This window comes from Tauraco erythrolophus, chromosome 21 (genome assembly GCF_009769465.1).
Source record: "Tauraco erythrolophus isolate bTauEry1 chromosome 21, bTauEry1.pri, whole genome shotgun sequence".
Classification (NCBI taxonomy): Eukaryota; Metazoa; Chordata; class Aves; order Musophagiformes; family Musophagidae; genus Tauraco; species Tauraco erythrolophus.
Genome location: NC_141485.1, coordinates 4,498,089 through 4,514,617, shown reverse-complemented (window position 1 = coordinate 4,514,617; position 16,529 = coordinate 4,498,089). Strand labels below are relative to the sequence as shown.

Genomic DNA, 16,529 nt, shown 5'->3' with positions numbered 1-16,529 from the left:
ATGTTGAACTTGATTCAATACTCCATGGGAAGACTATGCATGGAGGAAAGGACAGGTTCGGGGGTTCCCTGTACCCAGGATTGCCAAGACATGTTTTAGATTTTGATCTAGAAATCAGAGAACAGATATAACGCTTTTCTTAGAAGGATCTCAAACTTGTCTACATAGGTGTGAACACATAATTATTTCCATTTCGCAGACGTGAAGAGCAGAAATAGAAAAGCTGTGACTAAATCAGAATCAATTCAGAATTAGTTGAACTGAATTTTGCGTCCTGTCTTACGCAGCAGGGCCTGATGCTCTCTCCAAACTAGTTTTTAAAAGTAACTCTTTAAAATCAGCTTTAGCCACTGTAGTTTCTATGCGTTTCACATCTTGAAAGGCACCAGCAATTGTTTTGTTTAAAGACATTGAATATGAACTTGTTCCTACAGAGCTTTGTGCTGTAATTTATCAACAAGGCGCGGAGGCACAGACGTCAAATGAATACCAGATTTCAAATTATGATAAGCAATTGTGTCATCTCTGTGAATAGACATTAAACTCTGCTGAGAAATCATCAATAATTCATTAAAAAAAATGAATGAGTACAGGGACATTTGGATAGGTCTTTGCAAACAAGCAGTCCTGTGTTCTGTGCTAATTCCTTTCAATTTAAACCCAAAGGATGCTTATTTCTCAAACAGAAACACATGATCATGCCCAAGTCAAAAAGTTTGTTCCCTAGAGATCTAATCACCATTTACCTTTGGGGAGTTATGGAGATACTTGGAACGTTGTCTGTCAGAGGTGCACGGTGGTTTTTGCATAGCTCAGAGGAGATGCATGCACAGCTTGCCTGGGCTTTTGAGCAAGCTGAGAGTGCTCTCTGTGTTCTTCCCCTTTACTCATGACTTCTGCCTGGTGTGGCCACATTAGTGATGTCAGCACTTACCTGGCATCTACACTTATTTAATTTACCTTTGAAATTTCTATAAAGTAGGTCTGAGCTTACACATTACAAAAGTTAAGGATGGGAGAAAAGGATGATGTCTGTTCTGCTTTTTTTCTTTTGTGAGATATTTGAAGTGTGTTTAATTTTTAATATTCCAGTCGTTGACATTTCAACCACTTCCTTTACCCTCCACCTACAGCAAAACCCAAGATTCTTATTTCCAATCTTAAAATACTAATCTCAGAGTAATATGGGTTTCTTTACTATGAGGAGAGGGAGGAAACTGCTGGTGTAAAAATTTCAGCTTGAGCTTCTCTGTCGTAGGTGGCTTTTCATTTGACAGTTAGCATCCTGGTTTAGTCCATTTCTCTCCTAAATTGTAAGTTGTTACGTTCCAATAAGCACACAGCATCTGTTCTCTGTATAACATGATGCTGCAAGATGCTGATCGTTTGTCTAAGTGGGCTCTTTTCAACGGAATCAGAGCTGTACGTGCAGCCTAACAGCAATATTTCCCTCCTGGTTGTAATTCGCCATTATAGGAAGAGAAATTTATAAATAGTTATTAATGTAAGGATTTAGAGGCTCTGCTTTAAGATCTAGGTCTAGCCTGTCTTAACTTATCTTAGCGTAATCTCAAAAATAAAAATTCTCTGCTCTACTTTAAAGAGCATGAAATAATTTCTGTTTACACAGTTTTTTCAATTACTTCGATGCTATGATATAAAGGTCACTGGTTGCCTCTAGTCATCACGTGGCTGTTTCACTAATTGTGCACTGACTTCATTTTGTTCTGTGGGATCTTTTGCTTTTTGATCCCATTTCAATCGCCCAGATGTTCATTTCATACAGTTAACTTTATACAAAGGGCATCCTTTGTTCCAGCAAACACATTGCGGTCATTGTACTCAGCTGGGAACCTACTGCACAGCAGTTCACCTGTTTCCTATGTAATCCACCATCAATCTGCCGACCTTTGTGCTGCTTTCATGTAAAATCCTTCATCGGGGACAGGAGGGATAAGGAGGAGAAATTATGCAAAAATGTTTCCTGGTCCCTAGCCTTGGATTGATTAAGCTCATGCTGCAGGATAAAAAGGCAATAAGGAATGGGAAAGCTCTTTCATCTTGACCTTTTGGTGTGTAGTGGAATGGAAAATCACGTTAATACCTTGGAAGTTTTACTCTAGTGTCTCCGAATGTGTTGATGGAGACCTAAGCATCTTTGAGAAGGAACCCTATTGCCACCTATAAAGGCTTCACATCAAGGCATGGCGGTGCTTGCCAGTCCCCGTGAGGGTAACTGTCATGTAACGAGAGGCACTGCTTCGGAATGCATCCAGGGGCCTGAGGATTGCCCGCTTCAACGGATTTCAGGAGGGATGGATCTCAAGGTTATTCTCACTGGAAGTGTCACATATAGGACAGACCATTTGCTGTTTGTTAAGCCACGTGGACATCACATAGACTAACTGTTTAGTTTAACTTAACCTTTAGAGCAGTCATGAGAGCTTAGTTCATGAGCAGAATAAATTCCGTGGAAGGCTTTGGAAGAAGATTGTACGTGTAAATGCACTGGCTGTTGCTGAAAGATCTGTGGAAGATGAGCAGTGGAAAATTGGACAGGGATTGAGCAGTATATCATGTAAGAAGGGTGTAACTTGGCAATATATATCTGTGAAGGTTTTTAAATGTCTATCTTGGCCAAAAGAGACCTTCCAAATGACAGGAATCTAGCCATCTTGAGCCCAAACGTTCCTAGAAAGGTGACCCTACAAAATTGTCCAGACTACTGGCAGGGATAGCATTACTGGCAACATGCACAGTGTTTTAATGGCCAAGGCATAAGAGGAGCTATGCTCCACAGCCCACGGCAGGCAAGAGGAGGAGGCCTGGAGAGGAGCTGGCATCAATTTAGCATTTCTTTCATTCAGCCAGCTGTAAGAGTGCTGGGCAAGATCTGCACAAGGTTGAATTGTGGTTTAAAGTGCCAACATGATTTGCCGTGGTCCCCTTGTGACTTTCTGGTGCCTGGGCCAGGATACTCAGGACATCCACCATATTCTTCCTGTGCAAACCTTGGGAAGGCAAACTGCAGATGCCAGTGTCTGCTCTGTCTGCTCAGCTTGGCAAGGAGAAAAGCAAGGGGGTGTGAGGAGAAAACCAGGGGTCCTGTCTGGTTCTCCCTACCAACAGTGGATGGATAAATAGAAAGGTACAGGTTTTTGTTTTCAGAACCCAATGTCTCCCATGACTAGTCCTGCTGAAATCAGTGAGCAGAGACAGACGCTGTTCCATGCTGCAGCAACTGCAGCACTATAATTCTGTTTCTCTCTCTTCAGACTATAGATCTCTTGGCACAACTGTAAATTCCCTGTGCGGTGCACAGCATGGCTTCCACTGAAAATAGCTGGGAAAACAACATTTCTGGAGCTTTATTCCATTAAAAATATTTTTTTTGCTTCTTCTGTGCATTTCCCTACTTTTCCTTGGTCAACTAGGGCTGTGTCCAAGCAGCCACCTGCCTTCAGTATCAGTCATGTGGAATGCCCATAAACATCACTTCCAGACTGTAATAGTTGGGTGGAAATGAGGCCAAATGACCAAACCCCCCTACCCTTCCCACCAGCACCCTCCAGCAGTATGACCTGGGAGGCCTCCAGTGCAGGAATCTTGATCTGTCGCAGTGACTGACAGCAGCAACGAGGAGCTCTCTGGGGCAGGGGACTGGGAGGGCTGGTGGGGAACCCTGTCTCCTGGGACAAGCTCCAGTCTGCTCCAGGGAATGTGCTAATTTTCACTCCTTTATAGTCCTTTATCTCAGCCCTTCGACCTTGAGCTCAGAGGCATTATCAGCCTTAGCCAGAAAGGCAGTTGTGGAGTTAACCATTTAAACACTGAATGTTTCTGATACCAAGTCCCGAAGGTAAATAAAACAACGTATGCAACTTATTTCAGTAGTGCAGCAAGTCAGTGGACTTTTCAGGTCTGGTGGGGACTGATTTATAGTGTTAGAGAAAAGTATTTTGCACTGAATAGATGATTTTGTGAACTACAAGAGTTTCAAAGTTTGTATGCCCCTACAAAGTTCCTAGGGCATGTAGGGACCTCCTTTAAGAATGCATCTTGTGTGCATTGCTATGTGGTGTATATGAACTTGGTTTTCTCAATCACCTTTTCATCCTTACCTCGACCCAGTTGTTGATATCCAGAGCACAGGCAGAAAGTTATTGGTGTCGTGCTTTCTTTGGGGTCCTACTAACGTGGCAACACTTAAATTTTCAACTTTACAAAGTATTATGCAAACTCTTACCAAAAAAAAAAAAAAGGTTATTTCCTGGAGCAATCTAGATGAATGTATTGCCAGCTCTGCTACTGACTTATCTGGGTGACTTTGGGCATGTCATTTAACATGTGTGTCACTTTTCGTGTTTGCAGAATGAGCTCAGAATACTTCAGTGGGCCATTGAGGCTATTAATGAGTTATGAATGTGCTTATGTACATGTATGTCTTGTTTGGCAAGATCAACTTCTCTGATTTGATGCCTGACAAATATTATGCAAGAAAAATAACTCCTTACTGGGAGTGAGTGGTCTCTCCATGAGCAGCGACAAGTGGGTAGAAGCAGAAATTTTGCAGAATATTCCTGCCTAATCAGTTCAGTGTTCATGGAGTTAATTTGCTCATGCCTTCAGATTGTTTTGTTTCCAGGGATTCTAAACCGTTGCCTCCAGCTGTTCATTTCCATTGAAGAGGGTGATCTTTATCTGTCTAAACTAGTTAAAACCTGCTCCACTACCCAGCAGCCTTTTTGGACACAGCCCAATAAAGCTGAGTGCCGTGGCTATGACACCAAAGCCTCCTGGACATCATAAATTCCAAGCCCTACTTTTTTTTTCTGACCTTTTACTGTTGGAGCACCCCTCCTGTTTTAATGGGACTCTTCACTTCCTCCACAGCTCCATTTAACCCCTGTCCAAAAGGGGGAATGATATTTCCATTGTAAGCGGCCAGTGAAGAATCTCTTTTAGACTAATTAACTAGTGTAATATTATCAGGTTAAGCCTTGACGTAACCTCCAAGGTACCATTCAAACAACTGAAGCACTGTTGGACTTGCACTTAGACTCTGCTCAGTGTGCGTGTCGCTTGGGATGTTTCAGTTGAAGCATTTTTTAAAAACGTGCTTCATTTAAAGCTTGCTGTGACGTGGTGGGACTTGTAATACCTGTGGGGTCAGCAGGGCCACTTCCTCTTCAAACATGAGATGTGGAAGTTTTTGTCTTGAGCAGATGGGATGCAGGTTTGTTAGGTTGATGAGACAGCCACCAGATGTACCAAAGAATCTTTCCTATGATTAAATTCCAATGTCTTATATACATCAGGCAGAGACGCTGTCTATACAAGAGGGAATTGCAAACAACAACCAAAATTTCTGTTGTTGGTAATTCTGCTACAGGGACCGTAGCTGGAACGTGTATGCTAGTGCAGAAACGCCTTCCCTTGTGGCTGGGGTTTCTAACAGCACGTTATTTTGGCCTGGGCTGAACAGAAGTATGTAACACAATGGGCAACATGTTGATGGTCACTTTGTACTTTAGGCTCTTCCTACTACTACTACTACTGTTAACAGCAGTGGGAAAGTTTGTGGCCAGAAGACCTCTCATGAAGACCCAGGCTGAGCTTTACTTTGGAATGTGCCAAGGAGACATTTTCCTGTTGTTTTGTTGCAGATGTTATCATTTTTGCTGTCTGGGGAGTCAGCAAGGCTCAAAGAGTGTTGGGAAGCAGCACTCCTGCTCTCTGCAGCAAACAGCTGGATCAGTTCAGATCCAAACCCGTGTGTCTGTGTGAGAAGGCTGTGCAGTCACTTTTCTGCTAAACCACCTCGCAGCAATTATCAGACTATCAGAGGAGGGAAAAGGTCTGAGAAAAAGACCAGTTTAACATGTCACTATTGGTCTTTAGCAGCTGTGTATTATCTTATTGTTTCTAATAACCTTTTTAACTTTGCAAGCAATGTTTTCTTGGCATCATTCAAACATAATGACTGAGGGGTCAAATTCAGCTCTCAGTTGTGTGAATATGGAATCATTCTCTTGGCTGGCCGGTGTTATTTTGCATTTGGCTCATGGTCCCTGCCCCTAGAAGCCTGCAATCAAAAATACCCAGGCAGAGTATTCAGTCACATGAACAGATGAAGAACTACTATCAAATCCACGCAATATAATTATGGCTTTATTGTCCTCTGATTGAGGTTAATGGGTTGTAATAAATAATAATGGGTATAAATGAGAGCAAGAGTTGGCTTTTTACTTTTCATATGTAATTCATCAGTAGATTATGATTGGAAAGTCTTCCAGGAAAATGTGTTTAGGAGGGGTTTTAAATAAAGAGAGAAAGAAATTTGATTAGGATGAATAGAAAACAAGAATCATTGAACAAAAGAGATGTTGCTTAAAGTAAAGCAGTCAGAAAGTCTACCTTAATGGTAAGAAGAAAGGGAGACCTTGGCAAATCTATGAGGAGGGTGTTGGAACTGCTGTTTCCCTTTCAACCCTCCAAAATACAAGCTTGTAAGTCTTCAGTAGGTTCAGTGGTTTTATATGGTAAATAATTTTATCTTGCTTTCATTCTCCGATAAGACGATCTCTCTTTTCTCGCATAGTCTTTATAAAGTTCTCGGCAGTGAAACGACTAATTGCACTTCTCGTTTTCAGGGACCTTCCAGATAATCCTGCTGTTCAATGGGACACACAGCTCCTCGCCGCCTTTGTGCTAAAGCATGTAGAAGCCAATAACATCAACGTGGTAATGTGAAACTTTCTACAGCATAGGCAATTTCCACATTACTTTTGAGCTAGTGTTCTTCTAGTCTTTTTCCTTCCCTGTGAAAGCTTTCTTTGAAGTCTGTTTAAAGTTAGGATTTTGCTTCTGGGGACTCTGTGAAATAGCCTAGGACAGGGAGAGAGTATGCTCCCTCATTTTGAAATATTTGCTTTATAATGTTTATCCATTTCTCTAGCTAGATCCTATGAAGCCTCTTTTGGGTTGTAGTGTCACCAGCCGTCACTGAACTAAGCACTTCAGATGGGTTAAAAACTGCAAACTCTGTGGAAAGTAGTAAGTTTCACTGTAGTAGATGTTGCAGTTCGTTAATTGTAGAAGACCCTCTGAATAAGCCCAGCTGAATTTCAAGACTAAAATGATACCTGAAGGTAATTTTGCGTTTTGTAGTTTAAGACTTTTTGTGAGTATTTGTACAGCTCCTATGTTTTGCTAAGTAAGACATGGTCATTCTGATCCTCTTTCAAACCCTTCAGACAACTGCTAGAAGTTCAGAACAAATGGAATTGCTCCACTGAAAAATATGGAAAAAGATGATGTTGTTGTTTGGATATATCTTTTCTCTCTGGAGGTCTTTCTTTGCTTCCTAGTGAGAAATGAACAGTGGAGAAATTTTGCTTTACTAACTCCTCAAACGTTTTCTACATTTTAAAGCAACCATTTTGCCCCTTTTGCTAGGTTTCATTGAAGAAGAGAGCCCATCTGGGATTTAGGCTTATATTTGAGCTTAGATTTGAAGTACATCGGCAGGCGTGTGTTAGAGAGCTAGATTAGCAGGGTTATAGGATGGGATTGAAGAATATTAAACTGGGGAGATTTCCTAGCACTGGTATACTTTGTTGTTTTTTTTTTTTCCCCACAGAACAGGAATAAGGGCCTAAGCATGGAAAAGATTGTGTTTTGTTCTTTTCTGTTGAACCTTGCTGTGATCAGGCGTGTCACTGTCACACACTGGTTAGCAGCAAAATCACAAAACTCTTAAAGCCTTTCAGCAATCCGTAAAACAAGAAACCACATCTCCTGTAGCATGAAAGCCCCATGAGCGCAAAAACCAGCATCATGCATCCCACTTTGTATTGATTCTGAGGCTAATTTTCCATGAAATTCATTCCTGTGCACAGAGACAAATGCAGTTTTCCTGGACTCCTTTTGTGCCTTTCAGCCCCGTGAATAAATAGGTTTTAATCTAATCTGAAAGCTTCTAACACAAGTGGATTTGTGTTGCCTGTTTGTGACTCTCATGGGTACTAGGACAAGTGCACCAGAATCCCAGTAGAAATTCTGAAAACACTAAAATTCCTCTAGATGGTTAGAAAGGGTTAGAACTTTGCCTCAGAGGAAATTAAACTCAAGCTGTTCGTGCTGGGGGAGGCAGGACTCTGCCACTAGCACAGCACGAGCTGAAAAGTAAAGTGCAGGGTTTTCAAAGCAAGAAACGTGCACGGTCACGATGTGACTACGCGTCGGGTGTAGCTGTAGTAACGGGAACACTGGGGCAGGGCCCCCTGCGTCCCCTCCGCCCTTCCCTGGGCAGCACTGAGGACAAATCACTGTGGCAGAACATGTCAGCAGTACCAAAGGCGACTGAAGCAGCTTCTCAGGAATGGTGGTAATGAACTGCCCTGTAAACTTACATTATTTTGAGTGTCCCAAGTAATCACACAGGTCTCATATTTTCTATAATACCATTCATTTCGGAGCAGACCTAGTTTGCCAACATTGGCAAGGCAAGCACCTGATTATCTTTGTTGAGTATTCTGCATTTTAGAACTTCAGAGCTTGCTATCTGTTAGCCACTCTTGGAGCATCTCTGCTATCCTGACAATGGCCTTGCCCTGGAAGGTGAACTGAGTCTATTCTTCAGTAATGTTGAAATTGATAGAATTGGCTTAACATGTTCAAAGAGCCTTGTCAAAACGTAAGCTAACAGGGTTTCAAACACAACGAGCTACCTCAGTGGAGTTAACATGATGGGAAGACACGTATTGTTTTAGCTGTCCCAGTGGATAAACGCTCCCCAGTTCTCCCCACAATCACAGCATAGACACGGTATCTTTTATCTACAGAGCATATGTGTCATCTGGCAGTGGAGAAGCAGGCTGCATTTCCAAGGTGTCTGAAAGGAAAGATCGCAAGGCAAAGGAGTCACACCACGTTGTGCGTAGTTTTATTCCACTGCACAGTTACTCATTTCCTCAATTGCCCCTGAAGTCCATGAGTAACTCAATATTTTTGAGAGCTACAGGAACATGTTTCATCCAAACTCTACATTAAATAGTGCAGACACAGAAATTAACAGTTGATGTACCCAAAGCCAAAACTAATTTATAGACTTTGGAAATTATTTCCTGCCTGCTGGATTTATAAGCAAAAGCCAGTGTTGTTGGGAGAGGCAGCCAAGGCTAGACTGTCTCGATCCTCATTAGAAAGTATTTGGTGTGTAAAGAAATAAGTTACATGTGAGCCCCAGGCACCTCTAGATTATGAAATCCTACTTTTCAGGATCTCAGGTCTGGTGATAGCAGAGCTTGGATTAGGAGGTGACATTCAGACTGTGTTTGGGGCAGATGCAGTGCCAACACCAGAATTCAGCAGTACCACATTCTTGCAAGCTGCTTTCCACTACAGATTGATGGAAACATCATCCATACAACTGTTTATGGAAGAGTCCTGTTGTCTTGGGTCAGCTCCAAATCAGCCTAGAAAGCCAGATCCTTCTACAAATGGCATTCAAGTTGGAGCTTACATTTGAGAGGGTGAGTTTAGCTCTCGTGTTTTGGATCTCAGTCTCTACACTCCTGAAACTCAGGCCCATTTGAATGTGTGATGTTTGTAGAGGATTTTAAATGCTTTTGCAGAACACCAGATATGGAGTGCAGCCTGTGGAGTTTGCTAGAGGTGGCAACAGAGCTGGGACAGACTTTGGCATCCCTTTTTCTCCCTTCCTTACTTATGTTGTGGTCTTCTCAGGTGTGCTTTGGGGTACATGAGTGGGAGGCCCCCAGGACCTTTTGTTCTAAGAGCAGGTGCATGACTTGCAGCTTGACACACTTGCAGCTCAAACCCAGTGGACACTGGGGTGTTGATCATGATTAGATTTTTCCATTTTCATCCAGTCATTCGTTCTTTTAAATCTTTAGCTCCTCTGATTTAGTAGCAACAAGAGACATCTCCAAACACACAAGAGACTCAAAGGGAATGTCACTGTCCTCTGCAAGTGTAAGTTGGGCCTATGAAATAATGCTCAGAGGAAGGCCATTAGAAATGGAGTTGCTTGCTATGGCATTTTATGGGATGACCTTTCTTAAAAAGGAAGGAGACCTTTCTATCCCCACCAGTCTACTTGAGCAGATGTGTGCTCAGTTTGCAGCACTGGATGATGCTGTAAGGAGTGAGGGAGACCCACAGCTTTGAGTGCTTTTTTCCTCCAATGCACGTGGTGTTGTAGAGGGAGCATAGACTCCAGACCTCTCCGGAGTTTTGTCTTCTGCTAGTCATTGAGTAATTTCCTCTGTGCTCTCCCCCCTCCGGAAGGGATTTCTGGACCTGTTTGTCTTGGCTGTTGCTCTGGCTTCCACTAGTGAAAGCTCCATTTCCTGAATACCAAGGTCACCCAGAAGAAAACCCAGCAACTCCAATGGCAGCATCTCCCATTTCAGAACAGGTGTGGGGAGGGAACTCCCTCTTGCCCTAAAGATTTCATTGAGCAATAATTTCCACATCAAGTATATCCCAGCCTTTTGCTCCCAGAACTCGCTAAGCCTGTTCTTAACCCAGACGGTTTCAAGATGTTCAGGTTTTCTCATCCTGCCCTGATTGTTTTCTTGATTTCATCATCAGCCTGGTTCAGGTTATGTGTTAGAAGCAAGCACACCAGCTAGCTACACCACGTGGAAGAAGCAAATGCTCCCGTGTGAAAATATCTTCAGCATGTGAGAAAGAAATTCAGATTTGTTATCAATGAAATGAATCCCTGAAGCCAAAGAAATATATTTACATGTGATTGCTGCCTGCTTTAAGTCACGAGCACCACAGTGATGCTGGGGAGTCGGTGCCCTGTTTCGATAACAGACCTAGAAGCTACATACTGGGTAGGTGGGACATCACTACTGTGTCAGAGCCAGCCTGTGGGCTGGGAGGGATCTCTAAAGGTGAAGAGCCAATATTTCAAAGGTGGTCTCTTTGCAGACAAAGTGAATGCCACCTTGGCCAGGTCAGCGTGCAGATACCTTGGGAACTGTACTTACAAATTTGTATATTCGAAGGGACAGGCAGTTCAGGTGCTAATGTCCTAACAGTAAATTAGACAACATCAGCTGAAAATGAACTCCAGGCAGTCTCTTTAGCTGGTTCAGATGTTACGTAAGCCCGGCAGCCCTGAGAACAGCAGCTCCTGTTTCAAAACAGATGTGGAGAAGAAAAACCTCTAAAGGTTTTCGGAACAGATAATTTCCGTGTCAAGAATATTTCCTAACCCAGCCTTGTGCTCCCACAGTTGGCCTGAGCCGGTTTTGTCAAAACAACGATTAGGTTATTTAATCTGCTCTCTATAGTCTTTTATCTCAGTCTTCTGGTTTGTTCTCTAGTGCCCTCCATGGAAGCGAAAATGTGTGTTTTGGCTTGCCTGGGCTTTTTAGCTTGGTTTCCTAAGGAAACAAGAATAATGCAATTGTATTTACGTGTGTGCCCACATGCATGTTTCAAAAGTCTCTAGAGCCTATTGGCTAATTTCAACCACATTTCACAGCAGGGTAGTAGACTTAAAACGTTGTGTTTGTACAGGTTACATGAAAGTAGATGACCAGGCAGAAGAGATGGACCATCTCTCTGTCCCCGTTTAGTAAAAAGGTTTAGTGCAAGTCCAGCCCTGAGCAGACTCACGCTGTTATTCACCCGCATAGGAATTTATTCTGCCTGCAGTGAGTGGGGTACATTGTCGTCTTAGGAAGGTGCCACTCTAAGTAGGAGTGACTTCAGAGCGTGCTTTTTCTCATCTGTAAAATCCAGGGTGCTCTGCTCATTCCCTGAACTGTACAGAGTTTAATGCTGTCTTTCCCAGGTGAGCTACTCAAAAAGCTGATATCCTTAGGGAGGGCTTAGCACCGTGCCCGACCGTGCAGGCCCTGCACAGAGCCTCTCGGGCAAAGCTGATGTGCAGCCAAAGCCAAAGCCATACTTCTTCTACTTATAAAATAGAGGTTGACCAGAAAATGCTTTTTTGTACCTGATGGAAACCAAATTGGGTCCCACCACTTCCTGCCAGCAATAAATAACCCCGCTGCTTGGTGGCAGCATTATTGCAGCCACTGGGCAAAGTGGAAAGTCTGACTGTGGGCGAGTACTGCGTGGATGGGTTTAGAAGCAGGCTTGTCTGGAGTTTGTGGTTTTCGAAGTATTTCTTATCACTGTCTTTGTGTTTCCTCTCCCTCTTTACACAATATCCCCTGTGTTTGAGAGGGCCTCTCCTCTTGGAGGGTGGAGCAGCAAGTTGCAGGAGGAGCAGGGCGGCTTTTGATCTTCCCTTGATCTTTAACCCAGTACTTCAGGCCCTGCGTATAAAGCCGATTTGGAGAAGGGAGCTGCGGTGAGTAAGCAGGGCAGTAGCATTTCCTTCCCCGAAGAGAGAACGGGCTGGCAAGGAAGCAGACATTGACTGAAACGTGGGTCGTAGAGAAGGGAGCTGCTGCCTGGCCTCTCCCAGAGCAAAAACCAGACTTTAGACTGTCCAAGGACTGTCGCTTTCACCATCTGGAAGCCTACCAGCACACGTACCCTGTCTGCTCTACACTTTGCGCTGCCAGTTTGTCTTCCATGTTGGAAGCAGGAGCATTTAAGCACTCATTTTACAGTACTGAGCCCTCAGGGTGGATGCTTCACCCCTGGCACGTTATTGGTAGGACTGAGGGCAGGGAGCCAGGGGTGTTCTGTGCTTTGGACGGTGACTCGTTAGTGCTGCGTTCACGCATTACTTCTGTGTTATGAAGTTCTCATTTCTCCCTGCAGAGAAGCAGTAAACAATATGATCTTCTCATTCAGCGAAAAGCTTGACTTGGTTGTACAAAAAGTGCAGTCAGCTGATTCTTTAAAAAGGCTTGTTCTCATATCAGACTACTTTATCACTACGTTATCCTGTGATGAAGCCTCCTTACAATCAGGATGGTGGTACACGATCGTGTTGCTCTCGTTAAAGCACTATGTCCCGATTCACAGCACAACATAGTTTCACCCCATGATCCTCCAGCATTTGAGTATGTTGTCAAATCCGGGAGAGAGTGATTCATAGAGCTGGACCTCTTGGGTCAGGGACAAGTTTGCAGCAGATCACCTTTTGGCCCGATAATAAGTAACAAGTGCATCCTGCCAGTGGAAACATGGTATTTGTCATCTTTCTATTGTTCAAGCTGTTAAGACTGTGTAGTCATCTACTTCCAGGGTGTCTTACTTGTTTAGTTGTATTTCTAGCATGATTTCACATACAATGCCTCATTGTGCAACACAAACCCAGCTCTTTGGATACAATGGGCTGGGACAGTGCTGTGTTAGATGTCAAAGTTGGTAACTGCACAGTCTCCTCCTTCTTCAGAATGATTGTTGTTCTCTGGTTTTATTGCAGGTGGTAACCTTTGATGCGGGAGGAGTGAGTGGTCATGCTAACCACGTTTCTCTTTACACTGCTCTAAGGTACAGTGTTCTGCACACTTCCCTGAATGCCTCACAATAGTGTTACAGAGTGAATGTGGTGTTTGTGTATAATCAGAAAACTAATAGCTAGAGCAAAAAGCAGTATCAACGTCACTGATATAATTGAGTGCCAGGCTGTGGGTCACCATACTGTTTGGAGAAACTCTCACAGCTCTGTAAATGACCTACAGCATCCTTTATGATTCCATCTGCTGGTGCTTTGCCAGTCTCCCTTTCACTGGGCCCTCTTTGCTCTTCCTGTCCTCGATCCTGCTAAAATATGCCACAGATCAATTTGCACTTCTGGTTTGAGGAGAGTGATGTGAATAGCTGATGCCTGAGGTGGTGGTAGTTGGATTTTTGAGAGTTCTGTACCGTCGTTCCAGAGGATGTTGCCATCCTGTCTGGGCAACTGAATTTGCCTCTCTGGCCCAAGGATGTTGCTCTTTCACTGGAGCTGTCCCTATTTACCACTCTTCTTAAGTCAATTCGTTCCTTCACTGCTTTATTCTTTACATTCTGAGAACCTCTGTCTCTGTGCTATGATGTGGGAAGGTTGCTAGACAAAAATCCCTTGCATTAAAAACACCCAAATTTTGCTGGCAAGACAGCTACTGCATTTTATTTTAACCCTCTGCTCATTCGGACCTCATTGTGTCCTAGAGAGGTCTCCCCCCAGAGCTGCCCCTGCCTTTCCCAGGCATGAGAAGATCTCTTTGCAAGTATATCTTATATTTTTAGCACCCATTTGTTTTCTGAATCATCCGTGCAATCCAAATAACTCTCTGGCTCTTTTGCTAACAACATCACAGTGATTTGCCTTTCTCACTTGCCTAGAGAAAGCTGCAGTGCCACAGAACGCGTACTGTGACCTACTGAGCTCCTCTGGGAAGATGCTGAAAGTCTTTGATGCTATCTGATGGCTGGAATTCGGTGTTAGGGGGGATCGTGGCTTTTCCCAGCAACTTCTGAAATATCCTAACAGAAGGAAAGGGAGTGGAGTTAAAGCAAAGTGTGTTTGTTTGGGCTAAGTGGTGAGATGCTTTCTGGCAGTGTTATTTGAAGAGTGAGTGAGGAACAGAGGTTGATGACCAACGCTCACAACATTGACACAGAGGGACTAGAGAGCTTCCAGCTGCCTGGACCTCAGTGTTTGCTCAGTCAATTGCCATACGACCTGCAAATAGGAACGGAGGGCAGATTGTTAGGTGTCCCCCCCTACCTCCTGAAGAGATCCAGGGAAAACAAGCTAGCAGCTGAATTACGTATGAGAAAGTTAAGGAAAACTCTCAATTTTAAGCCCAGCTCTACTGTTGTCTCACTTTGTGGCTGTGCAGAAATCACTGTCCCACCTTTATGCTTTAGGTTTCCTGTGTGTGCAGTGGGGCTGTTAACCCTCTTCTTGCCTCGGAGTGTGTCACTAGCAAGTACTCATTATATGCAAGTGCCTTGAACTCAGATCTTTGCACTAGTCCTTAGCCTGCAGCAGAACATTGTCCTGGCTGATGAGGTACATGCTGATAGGGACACCAGAGTATAAGCAGCTCTCATTAACTAAGGGCTCCTTTGTGTCTTGTCTCTCTTCCAGTCCTGAATCAGCAGAAATAAGCATGGTGGCCCAGTTGTCCGTACGTGGCAGGAGTGATGCTGTGGCCACTGAAAGGTTAAGTTTATTTTTAGTGGTTTGCTCGCCCTCATTATTTTTCAGTTTGTGTCATGGAGGAAGTAGAGCGTGACTGTATCACTCCTGATTTTCAGTGCCCTGATGAGTTCTCGCATATTGGCTAGTACAGGCAGCACTGGGAGCATATGCTGAGGCTTCTCACGTACATCCCTGCCAGCAGGGCTTTGCAAAGCAGCGGTTGCTGCCCCTGGTGCCCCAGTGCTACATGGCAAGAAAAAGGCAAATGAACTCTCCCCTCCAGGTATCATGTGCAATGTATTTATTAACTATCTTTAAACAAGGTCTGCAGGGTTCTGCCTCTACTGTGGCTGTAAGTGGAAAGGATGAAGCAGAGGGCTGGTGCAGTGATGCTTAGCTCTTTTGGATGCTCCCCGTCTGAGGGAGATTGTGTGCCCACTGCCTAAGAGATGTACTTTCTGCCGGAGCAGGGGTGGAACAGGCCGTGTGACCCATCCCACAGCTCCTTGCTTCAGGAGGTGGAAATTATTGAACAGCTTCAAGGAACAAAACCGTTTAGGAAATGGTCATAGCTGAGCAGATGCTCAGCGTTATCTGCTAAGGGCATAAATATTCCTTCTAGTGTCTGGAACAGAGGTTTTGTTCAAAGGAGCAGGAACTATTCAGAAGAAATGTGCCCTTCCCCTTGCAGCAACCCTCCTCCTGACAGCTTGCAGGGAGTCCAGCTGCTGCTATGTGTCTAGGCTTCAGATCTGGGAGGAACTGTGAAATGCCAAGGTTTGAGGGTGGATTTGTTCTTTTGCGAGGGAAAAAATAAAAAAAACAGGATGGGAGAGGAACACAAATTGCTACTTGATTTCAGTCTCCCCTGGGAGTATTTCAGTTCTGACGTCCAGACGGAAAAAAAAAAACAACCCAAACCCAGGAAAATCCCATTATAGCAAAGAAGGAAGAATTGGAAGCAATCCTCGGTAGCTCTACTTCTTTCCCTGTCACCTTGATTTGGCAACATCATTCCCTCTTATTCGCCAAAATAGGAGCTTTCCCTGTGGCCAAGAGAGGCTGGATGCTGTACATGTGTGCACAAGGAGGAGCAGGTCTCGAGTGACATCAAGGTCACTTTACTCCCCTCTCAGCGTTTGGCCAGTCACTAGGCACTACAGTAATGAGCATGGTAAATACTACGTGACAGGAATATTTGAGAACCTTCCTTTCCTGCACTTTGAAATGACAGTGTTTGCACTGAGATCACATGTAATATTGAGGTGGTTTAGTTTTGCATGAGTCGTTGTGCATTTTGATTTTAAACAAGCCCTCTTGTGCAGCAGCCTAGCAAACAGGGGGCTGTTGGGTTTGTTGTTTGCTTGCTTGCCTAGGGTGGAGAGGAATGGTCTGTGAGGGGGAGGAAGGACTGTACCACTTCTTT

The 16,529-nt window shown here is 43.9% G+C and overlaps 1 protein-coding gene across 1 annotated transcript in view; it reads left to right on the top strand.

The window, feature by feature from the left end:
- PIGL (phosphatidylinositol glycan anchor biosynthesis class L) overlaps positions 1-16,529 on the top strand; it is a 60,839-nt gene that overhangs the window by 32,003 nt on the left and 12,307 nt on the right. The window contains exons 3-4 of the mRNA XM_086624535.1: positions 6,654-6,744; positions 13,394-13,461. Coding sequence (XP_086480661.1) covers positions 6,654-6,744; positions 13,394-13,461 — 159 coding nt within the window. The remainder of the gene's footprint in view (positions 1-6,653; positions 6,745-13,393; positions 13,462-16,529) is intronic.